The 27887-nt window shown below is 36.5% G+C and overlaps 1 protein-coding gene across 3 annotated transcripts in view; it reads right to left on the bottom strand.

The window, feature by feature from the left end:
• Positions 1-621: 621 nt before the first annotated feature.
• Oseg2 (intraflagellar transport protein Oseg2) overlaps positions 622-27887 on the bottom strand; it is a 151355-nt gene continuing 124089 nt past the window's right edge. For all 3 annotated transcript variants that reach the window (XM_081746560.1, XM_081746559.1, XM_081746562.1), the window contains 4 exons: positions 16811-16984; positions 12191-12406; positions 7990-8214; positions 622-3211 (listed from right to left, as the gene is read on the bottom strand). In XM_081746560.1, the coding sequence (XP_081602686.1) occupies positions 2954-3211; positions 7990-8214; positions 12191-12406; positions 16811-16984 (873 nt within the window). In that variant the 3' untranslated portion in view covers positions 622-2953. The remainder of the gene's footprint in view (positions 3212-7989; positions 8215-12190; positions 12407-16810; positions 16985-27887) is intronic.

Below are 27887 nucleotides of genomic sequence, written 5' to 3'. Positions count from 1 at the left end.
CCAAAAGCATGAATGTCAAACCAGTTTGCAGACCCTGGCCTCCATGGGTTGTTGCGCCAGGGGAGATTTTTAATTTTAAAATATGAACGAACAAAAATACTTCTGAATAGTATGCTTGGTAATAATTACATACAACATAAATATAATAAATTGGCTGACTCAATATATATTTTTGTTATACAAGTATAAGAGGGAAGCGGAATTCATCTAATTTTTGAGCTCTGTCATGGCCAAATAGTAAACGTAAATGCTTTCTGTGTGCATAATCTTCCACCTTTAGTGGAGATACTTGTTTCGGCTACAAATCCGAGCAGTTGTTCACATTCCACTTTAAACAGTAGGTCCCGTCTCATATAGCCACGATGTTGGAAAGGAGCGTTAACTTCAATTAACCAATCAATAAATTATTTTGTTTAAAACCTATTTGTATTAGTCTGAGCATGTGATTTTTTTAAAAAGAAATTTGTGAGTTTATGAAAGATGTTTCAAACGATCATGTAATCTAAAATGACATTCATCTTTGTTGGAAAGGGGCGTTAACTTCAATTAACCAATAAATAAATTATTTTGTTTAAAACCTATTTGTATTAGTCTGAGCATGTGATTTTTAAAAAAAAAAAAAAAAAAAAAATTGTGAGTTTATGAAAGAAGTTTCAAACGATCATGTAATCTAAAATGACATTCATGTTTCATGTAACAGACGATTTGGTAATGCACAATAATAATCATGTCAAAAATTTCTGAAAACAAAAGCATGTATAAAGTGGACGAAAATTCACCGTATCCTTGACAACAACAAAACATTGATTGAGGTGACATCACGTTATTTATTTATTTATTTATTTATTTATTTATTCATAATAAACATGTAGATGCAGTATTCTGTTTAAAGAACCGCTGGATACATTACTAATACCACAACTTCATAAGTAAAACTCTAGTCGAACAAGCATGGCTGCAACGAAATGGAGCACCTCACACTTTCCTGAACAAGAAATTTTAAGGTCGTTGGAGTGGTAGCAGTACTCTGTAGTTGTTATGGCCGCTAAAAAATGTGACTTTGCCATAGCAGGCAATTCTTAATGACAGCACCTGCTTGTTACATCTCAAACGAACTTCGGAAGCAAATTTCTGCATCATCACATTAGGAAAGCTTCATTCCATGTCATGAGCAGAGGGGAAGGGGGCTCTAATTTTGTGTGTAGAACAGCGGATATATATTGATTCATTAGACTGATTACTCTCATGGAAAGGGTGACTTCCCATGTACCTTAGTTATTTTCGATTTAGTCAAGATGTTCCCTTTTTGCAGGCGAAAATACAGACATTTTCATAGTGCAACTTTTCATTTTAAAACCTTCGGATATGTGTAACTACAATGCATTATTAATAAATAACTAGTATAAATCCTGGAGTCAATATACAACAATACTTTGCAACATATTATAAAAATAGAAGTGTAAATGGACGGAGATAAAATATCACATAACAGTACACACATTAAATTTGTCACAATTACTTAAGCATCTTCAAACATTTTCACTGATTTATATTGACGGCAATTTTTATCACAGTATAATATAAACCTTTTTAAGTAAACCCATTATTAATGAGCATTACAATTTTAGTGCAAAACAAAAATTACGATCTAATACATCACATCTACTATGTAACATGGCAAAATAAAACTTTACCTTAAAAAAGGTGATTATATTTAATAATTTAAACTAATAATGATGATAATTCTAAAATAGTCTAGATATAGTGGTCACTCTTACATTATACTCGGTATTACTGTACTAAATTAATTATTTAGTTAGAAGCAGTATTATAAATTATTAGCAAAATAACTATAGGTTCTGCAATAGTGGACAATAAGTACTGTTCATCTTACGAAACTTTTGTAAACAATCGATGTAGTGATGTGTAATATGATGATGCGTTATTGGAAGTTTAAAAAGCACCTTCGTTTAGCAGGTGCACGCTTTCCAGGTAGTTTCTTGCAATAAATTCCTTGGAACTAATGCAGTCAAGAATGAAACTTGTGTAGGATTAAGGTTCGCCAAGAAGACAAGTAGCGAACATAGAATACGATTAAATCTATTGAATGGACGTAAATAAATGGTTAACATTCTCGTTTGAAATCGGGAGGTCCAGATTCAAGTCCAGAACAGCCATCCTGATTCAGATTTTCCCCAATAACTTTCTTTAATTTTACCACGGGAATGCTGGATAGCACCTTTTTAATAAACCCCTTACCAAAGTTATTTCCCATGTTTGGTAATAATGTTTTCAGTATAAAATAACTTCACACCTGCATCGATCTATATTAGCAAACAATAAAACACGACCAACCCAACAGATTTCGCTGTAGGACTTACACTAACTTAATTGAAACAAGACAAATGAATCCAAAACTCTGTTGTGTTAATATCTTCACAAGGCTTAAAAGGTAAAAGTGGTACTTAAACTGTTTATCATCAAAATTTTATTTGAAATATGTAGAATGGGAAAATACACATTTGTGTATTTACCTGTAATTCTAGTTTGTGAGAATTTTTCTAATATTAATTCTGACCAATGAATATAGCACTGCACTTACCAAAAGATGCTATGAAGCCAATCTAATCTAATTTCTCCTTTCTTTCTTTTTTGGATATCTTTTTTCTCTTCAGAAAACATCATTTTAATTAAATCATTGTTTACAGAAGACTCTTAGTTTCGTATGAGAAGATATACTTAATTGGGTCATATGCTACACAACATACTACGATACTAAAATTTTCCTTTCTAATACTACATATTACTCACTAGAAAACGAATAAAACTTTCCTACATTCAAGGTTCTGCTCTGAGTGTTAGTTAAATATCTTAATAAAGAAATAAGTTACAGTTAAAAGCAAATGTCCGATTTAAAAGCTAGCGTATGTAAAGTAGCCAAATCTCAAACTAACTAAAACGTGAAATTTGGAATCCCTCCACACCAGTTACTAATAAAAGTGAGGACATCTTGCAAATCGCTGTCCGGAGACATCTTCGCAGCCATCATTACTTTGTTCCAGTCTTCTTTCGACGCCACTTTTCCTGGTCGTTTGAACTCGACGCGATTCCTCAACACTGGATACCCTGTTATAACACATGGCAGACAGGATCTACCATCTCGTGATGTTAATGAGGCCTCATAAACATTTCGTTCATCAATAGGTAATATCTATAGATAAAGAATATAAAATCAGAGTTATAACAAAAATGTAGATTTTTCAAGTTGCACACTAACTCTTTGAATCTACACACATTTCTTATCCTAATAACCTAAATTTGACCTCAGAACCCCCCTATTTCATAGTATGAAGCTCGTACTTTACCCAAAAATTTGCTGAAAACAAACTGCGAGGGCACTTCAAAAAATAACTGAGTGGATGAAAACAATAACAGTGTAAGTACATAATTGCAGCACGCGAGAAAATTAAATTTAAAGTTGACTGATCCCTAAACAATTGCATTAGTAATAAAGAGCATTATTTTCCATATAATCCTTTGCCATACATATTTTGTTCGTATAGGTTTCTGTTTATTTCCATTTCGTGCAAAATGTCCTTTGTACTAGATTGGTTTTCAGCCATTCAATTACCAAATTACAAATTAATAGAGCCTGTCTATTTCAGGTGTGCCCTCGGAAAATATGCGAAACATACTTCGGACCCACCCCCGCCCCCCTCTGACGGAAGAAACCCTCCCTTTGCTTAGGGACAGGAAGTGCATGACCTCAGCTGTGTTGCCAATATGTCATTCAGTCGTTCGGTCTTGATGAGTGAAGATTGTAGGGTATTTAGAATGGCTAACAAAACAGCACAGCGAAGTCCGTGAAATAATTCATTGTGGCAATGCATCCACATCCAACAATTAAAAGGTCTCGACCGCAGCAACTTGTCCCTCCTCTAGGTACGGGCAAACACATTGACACAGCGCCAGAAGGGGCATACTTGAAACAGAAAGGCTCTAGTAACGTAATTCTCAGAAATCAAAACAAAACTAATGTCATTGATTGAGCGGCTCGGACCTAGCGGTAAACCTAAGTGAACCTAATGGTAAACGCCATGGCATAAACTAGGTTTGATGGAACCACAAACGAGTATGTAGGTAGTTGAATTTCGGAAATGTAACTACAAATGGTAATGGAAATTTGTTTGGTATGTCATTGTATTAAATTGCATGAGAATGGTCAATCTCCTTTTCCGGTTTACTCAAAAGTTAGAAAATGTGACACCCATTATGGTCACCCAAATCGCTCAACTAGATTTTTACAACTCCATTTCATATTTTACGAAATACGAACGATTTTTGACACTACGAAAGTTTTTTTTTTTTTTTCACTTTTCATTAATGAATAAATTCATATGATCCAGAACACTGGGTTTTTCACCTAGTTTTAAAAGTAACGTATCAGGTAGTCTAAAAAAATACTGAGCCTTTGGCACACGAGATGACGTTAGTGTCCCAAATCTTACGGTACGTGAGTCGCAGCGGATCAGGTCTAACGTCATTTAACAATTTACAGTTAAAGCTAGTAGATGTGCAAAATGTGTTGGAATCAGACGTACGGTACTGAGTTGTAACGACGAGTGAACTTTTCGTAAAACTTCGGTACATTTTACAATTTCATTTCTATAAAAGTGCAAATGCAACGGCCAAAATTTGGTTCAGTCGCTTTTCTTCTCGAAATTTCGATGTCCAGGATGCTCTTTGCAGTAGACCACCAAGCACAACAAAAGTCGAGCAAGCCCAATATGTAAGCATCACGACAGTGCCAATGACCTACACATCCATCACCAAACAGTGTTAATCATTTGAAGAAAGCTGGCTACAGATAGAAGCTCGACGTTTAGATGCCACATGATTTCACTCAAAAACATTTAGTCGATCGAATTTCCACTAAAGCGTAACTAACAGACATTTCTGAAGGAATTAATCACGAGTAACGGAAAGTCAATATCCTACAACAACCATATGCGAAAAATATCGTGGTCAAAGTGAGCAGAAACTCCACCGTCTGTGGCGAAGTCAACATTGACATCCAAGAAGGTTATGCTGAGCGTTTGGTGGAATTGGAAGGGGATCATACTACACGAACTGCTGCTGCTGGGCAGAACGATAGACTCGGGCCTATATTGGAAACTACTAGCGCAAGTGCCCCTAGCAATTCAAAAGAAACGGCTGGAACTGGTCAGCACAAAGAATGTCGTATACCACGCTGACAGTTGACAGAACTTGACTGGGAGGTTTTAATGCATTCATCGTATAGCCGTTTCAATTTTTGTAGAACTCCCTGAATGGTGATAAGCTAATTTCGAACGAGTCTGTGAAAACCACGTGTCACAATTTTTTGACCAGAAACGACAGAAATTCTAAAGCGAGGGGATTATGGTGTTGGCGTAAAAATGATGGGTATATGGTTTCATAATATTGTTTTCAAAGCACAGTAAATGTACTCTCAATTTGACCTCCAAAGAGTCAATACTTTTTAGACAACTAACCTGCAAATTCGCTTCTAGATTAATTGACTGATTCTGATTGTGTTCTTGTTTGACAGCGAATTCATGAAGGATGAGTCCACTACTTAGTATTATCCCCACACACCATTCTGAATTTTTAATGCGTTCTCAACAGGGTTTGAATCTCCAAATGTGAGCACTATTAGCCATCGCGTTTGGTATAAAGTTACGGGTAAATTTCTTCTAAATACAACTTTCATCTCGTATTCACAGCTTGTGTATGGTCATTAATCTTTTCATGACCGAGTGTTATTTCTTGAAATCCTAAATGCACTAGTGTTTTTCGGAAAATTTTAGAGTTTCATATATACCGTAAAATTTCCCTTACTTGTCACATGTAAGGAAACTAAATTTGTTGTACTATAACCGCTACCAGGTTATAGATTTTTTTTTTTTTTTTTTGGTGGACGCTCTGTATATTTCGTAAAGACTGTGATCATTTTTTTTCGATTTATACTTTATTTTGAGACGCAAATAATTTCTTCGGTGGGAATTGCTTCCTTCCCACGCAACTGGACAAAGAAGTCTCTCATTGTTTTCTCACACATATATTTAAAACATTGCCTTTTGGTGAGAACATTTCAGTGAGCTACGAACCTTCTCAGTATTTCTCCCTGACTTATTATATGCACAGTATATATTCTGCAGTTATTTGGAACTGAATTAAGTGCTTTCTTTAATCATTTATGGAAATACTAGCTGACCAGATGTTCGAGTGACCAGAGTGACGCCAGTCACATTGCTTTTGCAGTTCCTTATCTGTACTTTCTCACGCCCGAGTTATCGCAATGTCTCGTGCATCGTGGCCAGTGGACTAAAATTAACATAAATCCTTTTCCGTATACTGTTTGTATGTGCATACAGGTGAGTTAATTGAGTGATTTTTGGAATGAACTGCCAACACTCTTCAGTCAACCACTGCAGCTCGTATCAAGAACTTTGCGCTCTAGGAGTTTGACTCCGGAATTGTGTGCAGCCACCACGCACGTTGCGTCGGGAATCAGGTATGACTTTGTGTTAAGGGGCACAAACTATTAGCCGGCGAAGGACGTTTTCTTACGGCTAGCCCCAACTAGTGAAGTCCCAGGTTCACATACCTTGTGCGTACATGTCAGTTATAAACGCGCCCTCCAACATTAGCATTCTACTTTGGAGACTTTTTTTATTTGCTGAAGACTCATCTTAACGCTTCAGAACTGTTTGGCGCAGCAACTGGATTTCTACGTGGGATTATCCCGGCAACTTTTCCCCCAGTGCTAATCCCTTAAGTGAGTCAATGGTGTGAGAGAAGCATTTATAGTAAAATTTCAGTCAATCTCCTATATACAAATCACAGTGATAAAAAGGGCTACAATATAGTCAAATGTAAAGTGCGATTTTGATAGTGGAAATAATTATATATATATATTCTGTGTTAAGTGTTGTGATCATTTTTCTTCGTTATTTTTTATATAATAGTATTCTAATAAATAAGTATAGTGTTATTTAATCCAGTATGTTTTCGTTCTTTGTGTAAATGATGTTTGTGTGCGCTATGGTCTGGATGACCGTCTGATCGTCCGTGAGGTTTTCGGGACGAGACATCCGAACCTCTCGGCGCCTAATGCTCATCTCATTGAGACCGATGAGCGATTTGGAAACAATTTGCAATCCTTTCTTGGAGAGGCCCTTCATCGTCCTATCCAGGTAAGTTCAGGTCACAGGAGAATACTTATTGGCAGAACCACGGATGACAGAACAACGACCCGACACCTGGGTGGTTACAGTACTCAATTGATTATTAATTGTTGACAAATGAGTAATGTAACACAAGTCGTTTGATACAGTATGAAATAAAAATAATGGGCACAGCTCTCCCCTCCTTGGTATCTATCACCGTCCCCTGAAAAATACATGCATGCTCCTCAGTATCAAACCAACGCTTATTACAATGAATCTTGTAGCATTATCATCATTGTGATAAGGTCAAATCCAGTGAATTACACGAGAAATTATGGTTACAAATAATTATTTACTGACTCGATATTGCTAGTATTACTACAGTACTGCTCTTCTTCTTTCAAGTTGTGTTATAGGAAAGCCATTTTGGTAAGGTTATACTGCAGTGTGCTATTAAGGAAATCAAAGATAGCAACCAGGGCCTCACAAGGTTATGGCTTATGCTAACGACGTACATCTGATAGGAGATGATATGAAGACAATAGAAAAAAGGCAGGGTTTTTTATTAAACACCTGCAAGGACATGGATTTAGAAGTAAATGCAGAGAAAACTAAATCCTGCTCATAGAAATTCACCGTGATTGTACCACTGCAAATTATGGAAATCACTGATTTCTCTCATTCCAATATCCCTTCCCACAATAACAGCACGTAAATACAACAGCAGCAACCCTACAAAACAAATACAATAACTCATAGATACAAAGTAATTATTCACCTGTTCCACTTTCTGATCCATGGACACAGTTAATACCCATTCTTTTACTTCTTCATGTTCATCTGGATCTAAGTAAAGCGTTGATGGTAACGGTACTTCAAAAGGAATATCTGTACCAACGAAATCCGTGTTGTCCAACAAATCCAAATTTCCTTCCTCTATTGCTTCGCATATGTCAAGATAACGATTCAGGAACACAAATGCCATACTCTCCCAGCCTACTTCCTGGAAAGAACAATGAAATTTTTAACTCTTCTTGTTTCATATTACATCAGTAGTCTCACGTGGCAAGCCAGTTCTACGTTAAGATAATCTTTCCGAGTTTATTTATGAAGAGGTGAGTGAAAGAACAGTACAAGCCCAAAATAAGCTACTTTAGTTGTCACACGATAGATATTTGCTAATAGTTTCTATAACATACATATTGAATAACTCAAATATAAAAGAACTTACCTTGAATCCGGGAAATTAAAAATTCTGTCAAATTGTTTCGATGCTCAATGTTATCTTTATCAATGATTTCTATTCGCTGCCTTCTGGTAGAAAAAAGGAAATGAAATTCTCGCTTCTCCAACTGTGGTGAACTTCTTATTTATTCATTTATTTTTTAGATACGTTAGAAAGTTGATATGCTTTTCACTGTTTCAAGATTGATATATATTCTTCCCGTTCGTAAAGAAGTTGGTGCAATTTTCTTGTTAACATTAATTCGCTTGTTTGCCTCTTGGAGAAGGAATGATGAATTTAAATTCATATCGGGCAGTCTAAAAATCAGTACGACTTTCAAGCAGAAGATGGCGTTAATGACCCAAATCTCATAAAATATGAATCGCAGCGGGTCAGGACAAACATCGTTTGGCAGCTGACAGTTGAAGCTAGTAGATGTTGGAGTTCTTATTATCAAATATAAGATATTGCGCCGTGAAGATAAATGAACTTTCCGCAATGTTATATAACATTTTACTATTTTATTTCCATAAAGGCGCAAACATTACGCAGGCCCATGAAGAAATATATGCTGTTTATGGGCAAGAAAACCAACGACCAAAAGACTATTGAGTCGCTTTCGTTGTGGAAATTTAGATTTCCAAAATGCTCCTCGCAGTAGGTGACCAATCACAACGAAGTGGATGATATTCTGGCAAAACTGGAGCAAGACCGGCATGTTAAGTAGCCACAAAATCACCAATGACCTAAATATCCATCACCAAGTAGTTAAATTAGGTGGAGAAAGCTGGCTACAAAAAGAAGATCGATATTTGGCTGGCTCGATTGAATTCCTATTTGCGAACCTCTACTTAAACGTAACGAACTCGAGCCATCTCTGAACCGTTTGATTACGAGTGCTGAAAAGTGAATAAGCCTCTACAACAATGTGCTAAAATAAACCGTGATCCAAGCGAGGAGAAACTCCACAGAATATGGTAAAGTCTACACTGGCGCCCATGAAGGTTATGCTGTGCGTTTGTGGAATAGGAAGGGAATTGTGCATTAAGAGGTGCTACCGCCAGGCAGAACGATAGACTCGGACCTGTACTGTCGACAATTAGCAATTAAAAAGAAACGACCGGAACTGAGCAACAGAAAGGATATATTCCACGCCGACAATGCCAGACCCCATACCTCTTTCACGACAAATCAGAAATTGGTGGATCTTCGCTGGAAGGCTTTAATGCATCTATTGTATAGAGCGGACCTGGCACGGTCAGACTATAATTTCTTTCTGTCTCTACAGAACTCCCTGATTGATGTTAGGTTTTTCTTTTTAAACCTGTGAAAACCATTTTCTGTAGCGACGGAATTACGGCAGAAAAATGGCAAATCATGAAACAAAACAAAATAGTGCATATGCGGTTTCATAACGTAATTTTCAAATCACACTAAATGCATTCTCTAGTTTGACAGCCAAAGACTCAAATTTTTTTGACAACATGATAAAATTTGTGAAGAACTTCATGACGTATATTTCCAAGAACCCAAGTTCATTACTTTTTTTTTCTTTTTTAATCTCAGAACGGTTTGACAAGAAGGCAGGAACCTACCATATGTTACTCTAGCAACGAGTAGAAATCATTGATAAAGATGTCATCAAGTATCGATACAGTTTGACAGAATTTTTAAATCATTTGATACAAGGCAAGACCTTTTATAAATTTGAGTCACAAAGAGATGCTGAATTTGTACAACAACACGTTCTTATAGATTGGCATAATACTTCCCAAAAATACAGATAATTTAATGAGCTAATTGGTATTTTCAGAGTATCGCGTTTCTTTTTAACATCGAAGTTATTATGAGACATGGATCTACTGCTTTATGTGAGTCTAAATCGTACTCAGCCGTATCGAATCAAACCCAGGTCTATTGCACCACTAAGCATTTTCTCACAAGAGAGTTCTTTAAGTAATTTAAAATTAACCGTGGATAAAGTGTAGTATAGTGCATCGGCATTTGCTTATTAAAATTCAATTATAGGATAACACGAAATACAGAGTGAAAATGAACAAGCAGACCGAGAACGAAACCCGAGTCTCCGGCTTACTGAGCCAATGCACTGGCCACTACCCTACATAGTCCGTTTTTTGATAAGCCTCACACATGTCATGCTTGAGGTCATTGTACAGTCATTAAGACTACTTTTATTATGAAGTCTACTACATGCTTTCCTGATTTATAGCTGCTATCTAGTGTTGCCACACCGTTGGTAGCTTAGAATTGTCACCAAACAGTGTATTTATAATAGATCGCAGGGCAGTCGATATATATATGCACTAACCACCACTGCACCAACTAAACTAACCCTATGGTCTATGGAACCCGGAGGTTTAATGTCGTGTTCACAAAAGCTCTCCACTGACTTCTATCCTTAGCCAATTGGATCCAGTTTCTATTTTGTATTCCTATTTCCGCGAGATCCATCTTAATATTGTCTTCCCATCTGCGCCTAGATCTTCCTAATGGTCGTTTGCTGAGTGGTCTTCCGATTAAGACTTTGAAAGCGTTTCCACTCTGGCTACATGACCTGTCCACCTGAGCTTCCTAGACTCGATGACCCTAATAATGTTCGGTAAACCGTATAAATTATGTAGTTCCTCGTTATGAAGTTTCCGCCATTCCCCATTCCCGTTCTTCTTGGGTCCGAATATTCGTCTCAGGATCTTGTTCTCAAACATATACTGTATATGCAATTTAGTAACCGTTTTAACAACAAGTCTATATGAGACGTGGACTTACAGCTTATCCAATCCACATGAGCTTCCGCCGGGAACCGAACGCAGGTCTTTCATGCCAAGGGCGCGTTTGTTTGCGAAAATTAAATAGTAGATTCTATAACTAATGAGAGAGAAAGGAAGTCATGTTTTTACGTAAAAGAGGCCCATGCTCCCATCTGTGTTAAATCGAAATGTGCTTTCAAAATTGTGTGACTTAAAAAAAGAATTAAAGGGGTTTCAGTTCCTTTATGAAGTTTCGGATATAAGGCAACGTCGAAAGACGCGTTGACGGATGGATTTTATCGATAGAAGGGTTGCTTGTTGACATTAGTGCTGTTCAAATTCGAATATTAGGATAATGGAGTCTTCCATTATTCGAACAATGTTCGTTATTCGAATATTAGAAAAACAAATAATTATTCGAATAATAAATATTGGAAATGAATATTCCTAAACCAGGAGAAAAATTATTCAAATAATCTTAACAGTACTTTTTTGACTGTTCAGGTTCTGTTTTGTTTAGTGGGTACGAAGAGAGACCGAGTCTTTGAGCTTGCAAAACTGTACGTGAGGAAAACGTCTCTATTATATTACAACCCCTATGGATGCCATATAAAATAGGAGAAATCGGTTGATAGACTTCGGATTTGTACTATTCTAACACTTACCCATTCCTATCTAATTATTGTTCCCATTTCCAAACTAATATAATAATGTAAGTATTTATTACTAACTCTAAATTATTTTGTTGAACAGGTTATAAACATTCTAATATATTATCCAAGTAGTAGCTATATTAAAAGCTTGCTCATTTTGAGAGATTTTTTTTAACCATAAGCTAACCATAAAACTATTTTGTGTCGTGTTGATTAGAATATGGTGATCGTGCAACAAAAATATCGTAATATTCTAGTCTTAAAAAACACCTTATTCATTCTCGCACATTTTTAAAGTAAGAAATGTTTACCACGTATACGAGTAAGACTTACTCTTGCATCTATTCCTGCTTCGTAAAATCCTTTATCTGCTGGAATAACATCCGTATGCCTTAAGAGAGAAACAGATATTTTTGCGGCTATTTTCTCCAAAGATTTTGCTCCTTTGCACGCACAACGAGTAGCATAATAATGTGAAATTAAAAGAAGGAGGTCAAACTCATCGTGGATGTCGCTTCCAGCATCAGATGATTTCTTCATATTTTCAGTCTGAAAAGAGAAAAAAAGGAAGAAAATACTTAATACATGAGACATAACCATCAGTACGTATCTATATTTTTACAATATTTTTTACTTTAGTATACCAAAATTAATACCTCTGATTAGTAAATAAACTACTAGTTAGAACGAGTTTTTAAGCTCATTACTTAAAGATTTTAGAAATGTATCTTCATCATCATTAGGAGACCGGTAGATAGCTACCATATTACAATTTTCCCTCATACAGAGTGTTACAAAAAGGTGTCACATTTTTTTTTAGAACAGATTCCTCACGTCGAAATAAGAAAAATGTTCATATGGACCTATGCTCAAAAGTGGATAGTTTCGGAGTTACAGGGTGCCGAAAACGTAAAACAAGTGAACTTTAAAAGTTCATAGTTCCATTACTATGAGACCTATCGTAGTTATTGAAGTCGGATCAAGACATCACTGAGGAACTGGTATGTGAACTATCCAAATATCCATGCTTAAGAATGCTTCAGTACTTGCACACCAATTTTTAGAGGTAGGTGGAGAGTGATCAAGTACTCCCAAACAGCAGAGATGGTCATTTTTCCCAACCCTCCATTGACGCCCTCCCCTCACCCTCCATTGACGTCCTCACATACACCCTCCATTGACGTCCTCAACTTCACCCTCCCTCACACTCACCCTCAATTACTTTATCGCCCTCACCCTCAACTACTAAAATGAGGGTAAGGGCGGCCCTCATGAGGGCAAAATGAGGGAGGATGACCATCTCTGCTTGCACGTCCCTTCAGACAAAAAGACTTCGAGCTTTATAACAGTCGTTGATAAGCCTTGCATCTTTTTTTTTTTTTTTTTTTTTTTTTTTAACTCGACCGTATAAATTATGCAACATGGATCAGCGTGCACATCAGATATATGTTATTGCTGGAGCAGATAAACCCAAACGTAATTATTACTATAAAGTGAAAATATATGAATATAGAAAAGTAATAAAGCTATGAGAAACATCTTGTCTTCGCGCATGAAAAGCGTATGAAACTGATGGAATATTGATATGACGATTTTCTGTGAACGACGATTAATTCTAAGAAAAAAAAACTACATTACATTTTCTAACATATTTTCCAGAAATGAAGAATTGCAAGATAATTAATTTTATGAACCCTTACCCTCACCTTCAATTGACACCCTCACCTCCCTCACACTCACTCTCAACTGACACCCTCACACTCACCCTCCATTGACGCCCTCACACTCACCTTCCCTCACACTTACCCTCCATTGACGCCCTCACACTCACCCTCACCCTCCAACGCCCTCACCCTCAACTACTAAAATGAGGGTGAGGTGAGGGCAAACCGAGGGAGGATGACCATCTCTGCTTGCACGTCTCTTCAGACAAAAAGACTTCGAGCTTTATAACAGTCGTTGATAAACCTTGCATCATGTTTTTTTTTTTTTCTCGACCGTATAAATTATGCAACATGGATCAGCGTGCACATCAGATATATGTTTTTGCTGGAGCAGATAAACCCAAACGTAATTATTATTTCTATAAAGTGAAAATATATAAACATAGAAAAGTAATAAAGCTATGAGAAACATCTTGTCTTCGCGCATGAAAAGTGTATGAAACTGATGGAATATTGATATGACGATTTTCTGTGAACGACGATTAATTCTAAGAAAAAAACTACATTACATTTTCTAACATATTTTCCAGAAATGAAGAATTACAAGATAATTAATTTTATGAACCCTTACCCCCACCCTCAATTGACGCCATCACACTCACCCTCCATTGACGCCCTCACACTTACCCTCAATTACTTTATCACCCTCACCCTCCAACGCCCTCACCCTCAACTACTAAAATGAGGGTGAGGTGAGGGTGAGGGTGGCCCTCATGAGGGCAAACCGAGGGAGGATGACCATCTCTACCAAACAGCTTCTATAAAATAATTGTGCAAGTAACGTAGGTTGTGAAAGATGGATATTTGGATAGTTCACATACTAGTTCCTCAGTGGTGTTTTGACCCGACTACGATCGGTCCTGTAGTAGTGGAACTATGGACCTCTAAAATTCCTTTTTACACGTTTCCGGCACCCTATAACTAAGAAACTATGCGCTTCCGACCACAGGTCCATATGAACTTTTTTTCTTATTTTGATGTAAGGAATCTATTCTCAAAATATTCTGACAATTTTTTTGTAATACCCTGTATATAATACCTAGCTATTGATATATAATAAGTATTCTTTGTTTTATTCAAGGGCTACTCTTGAACGAAGTAGGTAAAAACTTAAATCTTATCTCAACATGCTAAGGGAACAAAGCTTCATACAACTTCAGAAAGCTGTATATAACAATTAATACATTAATAGCTTTCTTTGCTTAGCCTACATGATAAATATTACTTATGTGGTTTCCTCAAGAGCCGCCACTGATTTTATGTAACGCACTAACTTGCAAGAATAACAATTGCTGAAACTATTCGAGAACAATATTTTAATCGATTGTTAAATCTGAATATCATAGTTTCCATCAAAGCATCAACAACGGCATTTATTATGTAACCAAAATTCACTGGTGAAATCCTCACATCTAAACAATAAATAAATAAATAAATAAAAAAGTCCATATGAACATAGGGCGAAGAACGCGTTGTTTCAAAGTTACGAGATGCCGAAATCGAGAAAATGGTAACTTTGAGGCTGCCTAACTCGAAAACTATGAGAGATATCAAAGGCGATTAAAGAACTATTAGAGGAACTAGTACACTCGCTATCTAAATATATATGTTTCAAAGTTGGGTTGTACCGGCGCACATGATTTTAGAGAGACAGGTGGAAGAACGGAAACTATATCGCAGTTTCCTCTATAAATTCCATTGCGCCGATACGTCCCAACTATGAAACAACGTGTTTTTCGCCTTATGTTCATATGGACTTTTTTATTGTTTAGGTGTGAGGGATTTCACCAATGGATTTTGGCTACATAATACATTAACACACTATATATATATATATATATATATATATATATATATATATATATATATATATATATATATATACATCAATGTCTATATTTGGTTTAAATATTTGATAAGAGTATCCACATTCCGTCCGTGCTCGAATGTCTATACAGGATGTTTCAAAACAAACCGACAACGTTTGGGAGGTGATTCCTGAAGCCAAGTTAAGACAAATAGTATAGAACAATGGTGTCCAATTATAATGAGCCTGAGGGCCATAACCATCTTTACTAGTAAAGTGCAGGGCCACAGTTAATAATAATAATAATAATAATAATACGGTAGAAAAAATAAAAATGTATTTGAAATATTATATACCCATTCAAAATGATAAATGAGGACTAGCAGCGTTTACAAGGGTTGGGATATCAACATCCATTCCTGTTGTTGCTAGCCGCAGGAAGCGATTGTTCACAATTTTCATGGTGGAAAATATACTTTCACACAAATAAGTACTATCAAACACTGACACTCTTTTCGGACCAAACTCCAAAATTTAGGGAAATGTGTTGCCCGCACCTTTTTGTTGTACAGAAGCGCTAAATGATGTCTTATTTCGAAAGAAGAGTGGAAACATTAAAAGAATGAATAAATATAAATGAAAATAGTATCAGCCATAACAATCGTTAATTGTGAGAGCTTAGTGGGCCGCAAAAAATAGTTTGGTGGGCCGCTGTTTGGACATCACGTAAATGCTCACAAACAACCATGGTATTCGAAAACTTTCGAACGGTAGAGTAGTTGAATGAAGGTAGGCAAATATAGTTATATACTTTTTAAACGCCATGAGATTGAATAGTTGTTTAAAGTTCATTTGTCTGTGATTTGCTTTATTTATTTATTTATTTTTTTTTTTTTTTGTGTGTGTGTGTGTGTGTGTGTGTGCCAGTATGGACATCTATTTACATATATATGCAGCAGTGTGGTACCCTTAAGAGACTTGCTTTCCATTAATATCAAGTAAAAAGGTCAATATATAAAATTCTTTTTACTCTGTTGAAGATAATGAGAAGATAACCCTATTGTTCGTCCAGTAAAATATACGAACTCACTGTGGAAGGATTTGATCCAGTCATTGCAAACTCAACTCAACTAATTGGTAAACCAGTTCTCCAATTATATCCCACAAATCCATAAAATACCCAACTCGGATGAAATAAGGATATCCATATGTCTAGTGGACATCCAGCAGAAGTACGTATGCTATGTGACGAATCAAGTAATACGAAAAACTCTTACTTAGCATTTATCGATTGCCAAACCGCAATGAAACTTTATTTATTTATTTTAAGGTTCCTTCATTTCAGTTTTTAAGAAAATCACACACCCTGTTATTCAAACTGAATTACTTTAATGTATTTAGTAGATAGAAAGTCATACTTACCAAATCAAACAACAAATTTCTCAGTTCTGCCCAACTTTTGTAAGCGTTAGAATTAGACATTTCCTTTATGCTCAATACATCCATTACTATTCTCTTGTAAATATTGTAATTCTGCGAGTACGTCGGGGCTCCATATTTTGTGTACAAGCGTAAAGCATCCAACGGATGACCTTCCTAAATTAAATAGTGAAGAACGAATTTTTAAGTTACACTACATTATTAAATGTAAGAAAGCAAGTGAAAGACATATCTAGATAGTGTATGGGGTCATATTTGATAAATGAAGGAATAATTTATTTTATCACCAATTCCTCTGTAAGTGCGAAATTAATGATATACAAAAGAGCGTAACAGTACACGATTGGACCGCGAGTCAAACTCGGGTCAACGACTTTCCGTGTCGATACGTTAACCATTACGCTACCTAGTTTGCCAAGAACTGTCATACATTTTACCACTGCTAAGGTCGGTGCTTAACAATGCACTATACCATAACTCCTGTTATGCTTGGAAAACCAGTGGTTCATGGTTCACACTGAAATTCTGATATTAATTATCCTGCCTTTCCATACGTAAGTAATTTTTTCTGACCTGCGACACCGCCAACATTGTAATTTATGTTTCATCGGGTTCCGCCATTTTCATAAGCGTCCAAAGCTCTCCTTTTTTTTTTTTTTTTTTTTTTTAAACACAGTATAAGCTTACTTTCTTACTATCAGTACTTATTATAAGTCAAACTTCCTGTACTTGGAATGGAATACAATAAAACATCAACATCAAACATAAGTATCAACGTAATATCTCGGCGAATACATTCAAACATAAACAAGTAAACATTCATAATTTTGCCTATACATTCAAACATAAACAAGTAAACATTCATAATTTTGCCTATCTCTTTAATTAGTTACAACCATTAAACCTACTTTTTTCTTCTGTAGCATCTAAATTTTTGGTTTAAATTTTTCTTTCAAAGCTTGAAGTTTTAACACCTTTTGGTGCTCCTCAGGCTTCTTTATTTCTAAAGATAATTGTCTTTTTACAGTTTTTTTTTATCATCTTTTTGAATCTGCATTGATTCTTTGAAGTGTTTATCATACATTCTGTGAGCAATTTTAATAGTGTGTGTGTAATACTTGTCAACACAGCTTGAGTAATAGGAACTCTCTGAAAACTTTCCTGAAATCTGATTGCATTTTCCGTGACTCTTCTGTGAAACATAGCTACTGTACTTCCCTGACTCGCAATATTTTGAAATATTTCCCAGATTTTACATCATCTTCCCTGCCTTGATATTACACTCAGTGGCCAAACTTGTGGTGGTGGACATGACAGTCCAGCGTTGCATGACGATAAACTGAACATGATCAAAAGATCTTCATCATTCATAGAAAGACACTGGCTTTTTCATTCGAATGAAGGGCTGAAAATTAAATTCGGACATTGGCATCTTCAGAAAAACTGGAATGATACCACTGACATCTTCCACGTCACTACCAACCACAGAAGAAGCACGAAGATTTAAAATGTGTATTCTATGGAACAGCATATGTTTGGATTATAAACAGTTATGTCGTATTTAATTAATTTCCATACATCCTATCTCCACTACAGCTTTTCCTTACCTTTGTCTTGATAATGTGACGGCTGTCAGCGAAAATTCGACATTTAACATGATTTTTTAAAAACACGTAATCCGATACTAAACACTAAGAAGCTAAGTACTTTTTCAGTCTAAGAGCGAAAGTATGCATGAAGGATATACTAAAAGTGTGTACTAGAGAATCGTTACAACGTCATAAGCCACCAATAATCTTGCTATTATGTAAAAATTATAGTAAAATTAAAGAATTTGTAGAATAATTTAATTTTTTTAACGTAGAGCTAGTAAGATATATTAATCTTACTAGCTCTACATTTTTTTAATGGATAGAATGTTTCGAGAAAATGGAAAGCGGCCAGATGGAATTACCCTAACTTCATGGAAAATGGGTCAACGGTTGATATGGGATGTCACATGCGTGGATACATTTGCACCATCTTATTTGCTATCAACACAAAACGAAGCAGGTAGTGCAGCTGAAGTGGCCTGCAAGAGAAAATACTCAAAATATTCTAAACTGAAAGAAGAGCATCTTTTCGTTGCTTTTGTAACTGAAACTATGGAGGTTTTCAGCAAAGAAGCTCACAAATTTTTGAAAGAACTGGGTTTCAATTTGATTACTAAATCAGGCGACGCCAGAAGCCAACAATTTTTAGTACAACGCATTAGCCTAGCTATACAAAGAGGCAATGCGATTAGCTTCTTAAGCTCCTTCCCTTTACACAAGTTAGAAGAAATATTTTATCTTAATTAAACATAAAACCTATTTCAAATTTATAACAATACAGTATATAATTTATTGCGTACTATTTTCTGTTACGATAACATCTGTGTGACTGCTTCTATATTTATGAATATGTGTGATGGCTTCATGAAGACTCTTCACAACTTTTATGGTACATTCTAAACTACTGTATTCGATTTTTAATGACTTAGCTGGTGGAGGCCCAAAGAGCTATCAAAACAGACTAGACAAAGAAGAAAGAACATCACTGTAAGAAGCGAGATGAGGAAGAAACTGAATGACTTACATTCACAAGACTAAAAAAATTGTTTTACAAATTCTTCAATTTTACTGTAATTTTTACATGATAAGAAGATTGTTGGTAGCTTATGACATTGGTACATTCATTGGTAGGTTGGTACATTCGCCAGTATACACTTTCAGTACGTACGTATTATCTTCGCACAGTAGTTTAAGATTGATGATAAGACAAGTTACACAAACTCATCAGAAAACATAAACATAGTAGCAAAAAACACGACAAATTCGGAAGAAGGCGAAGAACAACGTAACTGAGAAGAGAGAAACAGATATTCAAAAGTTATAAATAGATCCTCACGCCGAAACCCATCTTCCTAGCCTCTAAGTTTTTAGTCAAACTTATATCCAAAAGACATTTAATGTAAGAAGACGAATTTCAAATGTACACCTAAATGTGAGCAGTCTGGAAAGCTATGAAGATAAGTTATCTTTTCAGCTTGAGGAACTGTATTACGAAGTGCATGTCAAAAAAGGGCATTTTTTTTTAACTTGCAAGTGGCAACACTGAAGAAGTTGTGCGTGCAGGAAAGCATACTCCAATATTCTGTGCCCGCAACAGAGGAATGATGATCCGTGTGGAGTTGTGTATGAGTAGCAATACATTGAAATGACTTCCGTCACAGAAAATTTCCCAAATGTAAGATATTATCTGTGATCTCATTAAAAAAAAAAAAAAAAAAAAAAATGCAGCTGACATTACAGCACATGTATGTTGTCAAACAGTCTAATCTACGACATCCCATCCAAAACCGGTAAAGAGAAATATTGCGTTTGGAATTGTTGTCTTTAATGACAACGCTCGCCCATACTCAGTTGCCCATGCTGTTGAGATAATTCAAAAATTCAGATGAAAGCTTTTTAATAACTCCTCCTACAATCCCAACTTTGCCTCTAGTGATTTTTGTTTTGTTTCTTCACTTAAAACGGTGGCTTCTTTCACAACGTTTGAATGGCAATAAAGTCCTCAAGATATCAGTTCTCGACAGGCTGAAGTATCAGGCGACATGTTTCTACACAAAAAGTATATATACTTGCGCCACTCTATCAAACTTGTTTGCAGCTTTATGGTACCTACGTAGATAAATAGCCAAGGTATGTACTTGTTAAGAATCAACATTTTTTTCTCCTTATATTTTCTTCTTTGCAATGAACTTCTTTGTTTTCTGTGCCTCGCAGATCTTACCCAAAACTAGCAACTATATTATTAATAAAGTATTTATTAATTTCAGTCAAAGAATGAAAATACGAATGAAGATCTGGCTACTTTAAGCTTCGGTGCGAGCGGTCCCGGGTTCGATTCCCAGTGGGTGCACTCGGTCGAGAAAGTATAAAATGCTTTTTCAGGCCAGTCACCCTGAATGAAGTTTTCTAGAGCTTTCCTCATTTACACCAGGCAAATGCCGGGGTGGTACCTAACAGGTCCCAAGCCGCTTCCTTCCTTCCCCACTCCTTTCTTCCTCCCCTTTCCACGGATAGTGTGCTCGCCGAGGGACGTCATCCCTCAAACGTGATGGACTAAATGGTCTTAGATGCCGAAAGCTCAAAAATCTAAATCCTTAATCCTACTTTGAGCTTTCCCTTCTGGGACTAAAGTTCTTAAGTTTTACTTTAATTTTAATTATTATTATTAAATGAAACAAAATTTCTGGTTTTACGTCATACGTTTATAACCTGTAGGATAAAAGAGATGAATGATTAATGAAAGTGAATGATTATAAAAGAATTAGTGGAACAAAAGTGTGGGAGAAAACGGGAGAACACCGAGAAAACTTACGAACACGATGTTATCCATCACGAACTTATACAGCCTGGAATGTATTATTTCAGTAGAGTCCCTAAAACTCGGCACTCCATAACACGGTAGTCCGGATAACTCAACCACACGCTGACAGGGCGAAAAAACTCCGCGCGCAAAACGTTCACCGTCATTGCCCACGTGCGTGTGTCCCTATTCCCGCATTCCTTTTCCTCGCGTTACACTTCCACCCCTCCACCACATGTCTGGCGCTGGCGTGCGCTTAGTCGTTCAGTTTACCTGCAACCATTGCCAGAGTTAGTCAATTTCTTAGGTAAGTTACTATACAATGTGTATTCATTAAGCCTTCTAAGCCTTCATAAAGTATGTATTTTCCTTTGTTTAAGGGTAATTCGGTAGTTTATTCTCTGTCGTATTCTCAAGCAACCATACATGCAAATACAGTGCTGTACTTTCTGAGAAAACACTCGTACTTATTCTTTTTTTAACCCCATTCACAAACTCGGCCACCCTTCGGTCCACATTAGGCCGAGTTTTCGGGACTCTACTGTATTATTATTATTATTATTATTATTATTATTATTATTATTATTATTATTATTATTATTATTATTATTATTATTATTATTATTATTATTATTATTATTTATGAGATTCGGAGTGCACTATTCTCTGTTTCACATAAAAGGATAGGAAAAAGAAGAAGTTTTTCCCCCCACCACGCTCAAGTACAGGTGAATGTTGGTGTTCCGTCTTCCACCATCAGCCCCCGCACACGGAGGTATAGAGTGTATTTAAATATGTCTAGGCCTAAATAATAAATTACAACTTTCATAATAACATTGAGTATTTTAAAACACTTAATGACATTTACCTGCATTAGTGAGTAAGTAGCACATGTGTCATTTTAATGGAAATTTTATTGAACAGTTGTATTGTTTATTTTCCTTCTTTTTTGGCAGTCGGGGTTATGACATAATGTTGGAATGGCAAAGGATGTCAGGGTTGGTAATTGAATTGGTATTTACTGCTTTGATACATGAATTTCATAATATAAAATCGGAAACCAAGTACAATATGTATGGGTAAATTATCAGTGCGTTAAGATAATAACAATAGAACCTGAAATAATAATAATAATAATAATAATAATAATAATAATAATAATAATAATAATAATAATAATAATAATAATAATAATAATAATAATAATAATAATAATACACTTCTTGTTTCCTCTCTTATATACATGTGTTCTTACATTAAAAAGAACCAGAAGAGAAATAACCATATGTATACACACTGATAATAGTGAATAAATGCGTCTCGCCCCGGGCGCCTCAACTCAAGCAAATGCCCTGGTTTCTATTAATTATTTTTCAATGAAATCATTTTCCTACGTTTTTCTCTTCGTACGTACACCTGATGTGATGGTGGCAAAGTATATTTTTTTGTTTGTTGTTTATTAATACGCGGCGATAAATTTACGGTAAAGCATCATACATACAAGATTCATCAACATTGGAGTCTTCTGAGTTTATTAAGGGGGAAAATTTGTTATGGTGGACTTAGAAAAAAAATACCAGATTGATTGAAGCCTGACACGAAATAGTAACTGCAGATGCTATGTAATTTGAACAGGCCCATGTCTGAGTCTGTTGTTTCAAGCAAAATTATAATATTGGAGCTTAACCATCATAGTGAATTTGACGCCCCTAAAATCCCCTAAAATTTGGCGCCTTGTGTGGTTGCAATCCTCACCCGGCCCTTTCGTTGGCCTTGAGTTTAGCCAATTGATAATAGAGGAAATTGACTTTTGAATTGTTACTTGACTATTTTAATAAAAACGGAGTTGTCAACAGTCCTGACGACCGTTGAGGGGGAGGGAGAGTAACAGATGTTTGGAAATGAAATGAAATCTTTGAGTTTTACGTATCGCAGTTATGCCGGGTAGGCTAAAGAGCCTGTGATGACGAGAATGAATGAAACAGTGCAAAGAAAAAAGTAGGAGGAAACAGGAGAACTCCGAGAAAATCTGCAAAAACAGTGCTTGTCCACCACAAAGCCCACTAAGCACGAGCTGGGATCGAACCAGGGCCTTATGCCCCAGAGGTGAACGCTCTACAACGGAGCCACCACGGCCCCAACAAAAGTTTTTAGTTCTCACAGAACTCTTGTCTGGAGGTCAATGCAATTAATGGGTGCTATACATACTTGAATTTCATTATTTTCAACAGTCTATGGAGAGTTGAGTGAGAAAAGCAGGGCAGTTCATCATCGGTATTTATAGCTATCAGAATTTTATTTAACGTTGGCAATTCATTACGGGAAAAGACCTGATGTACCTTTGATCGAATTGCCGATTTCGTGAAGTCGTCATAGTTTTCCGAGAGGGGAAATACTTGTACGCGTATTTTTGGGACTTCTTAATTTATTTTCATTAAATTTAGCCTTCCGCCTACTTCTATAAACAGTTGCCTTTCCTACACTTGTCTGTTTCCCAGTCATGTCGGCGAATTCTTCAACAGTTAAATTAGGGTGTTGTTCTCTTAAAGCATGGAAGATATTCAAAATGCAACGCTTCTCACCACTTCGTAACGCTGTCCCGGGCTCATGTTTTATCACAGAACTACTGCAAGCATCATGAATTGTCGCTTCACAAAGCACTAAATACGCAATTATTTACAATTTAATATGCACTAAAATTTGTTTCAGATAATATAAACTATACAAAACATAATGGACACAGAATACAATTTAATATGCACTAATTTCACACGACACTATATATAATATAGTTACCACACACGCTAAATTCATACAATATTTGCACAGGTCGATAGTCTGCGCACTCGATACTCAGACAGCCAGAAGATTACCTTTCTTGAAATTGTAAATAAAGACAGAATGTCGACAGGATTGGTTTGCTTTTTCTCCCGATTCTTAAGTGAAACAATGATGGAAATTAACTTTATAACGAATTAGTTCTTATTTCTAGAAATACAATTTAATAAATAGGACTAAAGCCAAAACTTTAATACATAAATAGTAAAAAATACTTTTCTTAAAGACAACAATTAAAAACAGTAATTGTTTGTTATTCGGGGTTGACAGGTAAAAACAGCAGTCAGTGCTTTCTCACCATCAGGTGCGAGCGAATTGACGTACGAATTTAGTGTGTACACGATTTTGTTTATTAGAAAAGCTTCCCTCCCTGTGAAGGTCAACGGCTTGATTTCCCCTCCGTACTGGAGAGTGGTGGGAGGAAGGGGAGTTTCCTATCAGGTTGCCTGGAATAGATCTTAGTGTTGAAGGTACTTGGATTGAAATTAGAGACAGCACTAAAATTTCAGCAAAAGAAAAATTGAGACACGCGGAAATACGTAGGAACAAACTTGGTTCGACCAGGAATGCATTAAACTAGCAGAGAAGAGAAAACAGGCAAAATTACGTTGGCTACAAAATCCGAATGACATAACTTCACAAAATTTCGTAGACATCACGCGGATTTTGAAAGATAAAATTAAGGAACATGAAGATAATAGTAAAAATAAAAACATTCGGGACATGTCTAAGGGGATCAACGAATTTAAGAAAGGCTATCAACCTCGTGATTATATATTTTTTTTAAAAAAAGCTGACGGAATAGTTTTTATTGATATAGATAGCATTTTAATTAGATGGAAAGTTTTCTTTCACGCTTTGCTTAACACGAAGCTAAAATCTAATGTGCGTGGAGAGAGGGAAATACACACCGCAGAACCGTATATTCCAGAACATAATCGAACAGAAGTAGAAATCACTATAATGAAATTAAAGAAACACAATCTCCGGGTTAGACGAAATTCCAACTGAGTTAATTTTAGCTGGAGGTAAGAAATTGTGAAACAAGATACACAAACGCATTCCCCTTATCTGGAACAAGCAAGAATTGCTACAAGAGTGGGAAGAATCAATCATTGTTTCAATTCACAAGGAAGGCGAAAAAACTGACTGTAATAATTATCGAGGCATATATCTTCTGCCAACATCCTATAAAATCATTTTTATTAGCAAGATTGACCTCATACGCAGATGAAATTATTGGAGATAATCAGTGTGGATTTAGACGAAATCGATCAACCATCGACCAAATATTTACCATTCGACAAATACTTGAATACTCCGGTACATCAACTATTTATTGATTTTAGAAAGGCTTACGACACTGGTAGGAGAGAAACATTGTACAACATTCTTACAGAATTTGGAATACCGAAAAAGATAATTAGATTAATTAAGATATGTTTAAATGAATCTCAGAGTAAAGTCCGGGTAGGCTTTAGCTTTCATGCCGAGAATGACCTACAATAAGGAGATGCGTTGTCGCCATTATTATTCAACTTTGTCCTGGAATACGCTATAAGGAAAATCAAAGATAGCAACCAGTACCAAGAGTTAAACGGTGTTCACCAGGTTATGGCGTATGCTGATGTAAATTTAATAGGGGATGATAGGAGAACAATAGAAAGAAATGCAGAGGTCTTATTAAACGTGTGCAAGGACATGAGTTTAGAAGTAAATGCAGAGAAAACTAAATACATGGAAGTTTGTCAAGATTGTAATACGGCATTTATTGATGCGTTAAAATATCAAATAATACTTTTGATAAAGTGGATACTTTCAAGTATCTAGGATCAATATTAACAGACGAAAACCATATTCATGAAGAAATTAAATGTCGGCTAAAAGTAGAGAATTCGTGTTATTATTCAGTTCAAAATCTCTTGTCGCGAGTTCTGTCGAGGAATTTGAAACTTAAAATATATAAAATGATAATCATGCCTGTTCTGTACGGTTGAGAAACATGGTAGCTTGCTCTGAGAGAACATAGGCTGAAAGTAAAAAATGAAATGAAATGAAATTTTGAGTTTTACGTCCCACGGTTATGCCGGTTAGGCTAAAGGAGACGGTGATAATGAGTAATGAATGAAATGGTGGAATGAAGAAAGTGGGAGGAAACGGGAGAACCCCGAGAAAACCCACGCACACGGTGTTTGTCCACCACAAAGTTCACTTGGCGGGAGCAGGGTTTGAACCCGAGACCCCTAGCACCAGAGGTGAACGCTCTACCACTGAGCCACCGCGGCCCCAAGGCTGAAAGTATTTGAAGACAAGATCCTGAGGCGAATATTCGGACCCAAGAGGAACGAGAATGGGGAATGGCAGAAACTTCACAACGAGGAACTATACAATTTATACGGTTTACCAAACATTATTAGGGTTATCAAGTCTAGGAGGCTCAGGTGGGTAGGTCATGTAGCCAGAATGGAAGAAAGTAGGAACGTTTTCAAAGTCTTAACTAGAAGACCAATCGGAAAACAACCATTAGGAAGTCCTAGGCGCAGATGGGAGGACAATATTAAAGTGGATCTCGCGGAAATACGAATACAAAGTAGAAACTGGATCGAGTTGGCTAAGAATAGAAGTCAGTGAAGAGCTTTTGTGAACGTGGCATTGAACCTCCGGGTTCCATAAGCCATAGAGTTAGTTAGTTAGTTTAGTTAGTTATTATTATTTAAGTATTATCTTGCATTTGATACTTCATCATACTGACAATGTCGTCTGCTACCTGCATATAATTTGAAAAATAAAACAATGGAGACATCATTAACTAACATTCACCTATAATGTACCCTGGAAATCTTAACAGGGTTGTTATATTCCTAGTACGTTCTCTTCAAGTGAAGACTTATACAAAGCACTAAAGAAATGTATTCTAATGTGGGCCAGAACTTCACAGCTGAATTTTGTTCATTTTTCTTTTCTGCCCTCTCTACTCTTTCTCTTCTCTTATGTGATGAAGCGTTTGTGAAAATGTACAACGGACGTTCTGAAAGTAGGTTTCATTTTTTCACATGGAAACTTTATTGCCAAACACAAATCAAGGAGAATCATACCTTTCGTGTCGCAGAACACTGTGATCATAACCTTTCCTGTGGAGAGCGGCACTTTGAATTCTTTCCTCACTGGTGGACTGGGATGCTTCCACGTCATTGAGCCGGTCTTGGTTTCTGGGGTAAAGCGGTGACCAATGTCTCATTGCATGTGATGATTCTGAACAGGAACTCATCTTCCTCTCGCGCTTACTGCATTAAATGGTCGAGGCTGATTCCCATTCTTGCACTCTTATGATCAGGGGGTCAGGTTTCTCGGCACCCATCTTGCAGACACTTTTCGGTAACCCAACACATCACAGAGCATGTGATGGTCCTGAGCACAACCAATACGCAGTGTGAACGCCACGTTTGACACTGTTGTGCACCTATCCGCTAACGGCATGTCCTGCACTCTAGCAATGTTGTTTTCATTCGTGGATATGGAGGGATGCTCACCTCGACCGTCATTCTCCACACTCGGACTTCCTTCACTGAACATGCAACACCAGCGACTAACCATTTGACGAGACATGACCTTTTCACCACACACGGTCTGTAGGCGTACATGAATGACGGACACACTAGTCTCTCACGTGCTCATTCATACCAGATAACAGCACGCACTTATATTGGTGACCACGTTGTAAGCACACGTCTGTCTGTCATCGCGATTTGTACTCGAATAACCTCGGGCACGCCGGTCTGCTGATTCTCCCTCTTCTTCGGCACTCTGCGCATACACCATTCCATCTCCG

This window comes from Thermobia domestica, chromosome 18 (genome assembly GCF_964235325.1).
Source record: "Thermobia domestica chromosome 18, izTheDome1.hap1.1, whole genome shotgun sequence".
Taxonomy (NCBI): Eukaryota; Metazoa; Arthropoda; class Insecta; order Zygentoma; family Lepismatidae; genus Thermobia; species Thermobia domestica.
Note: the sequence above shows the minus strand (reverse complement) of the source record. Positions and strands in the feature narration are given on the sequence as shown.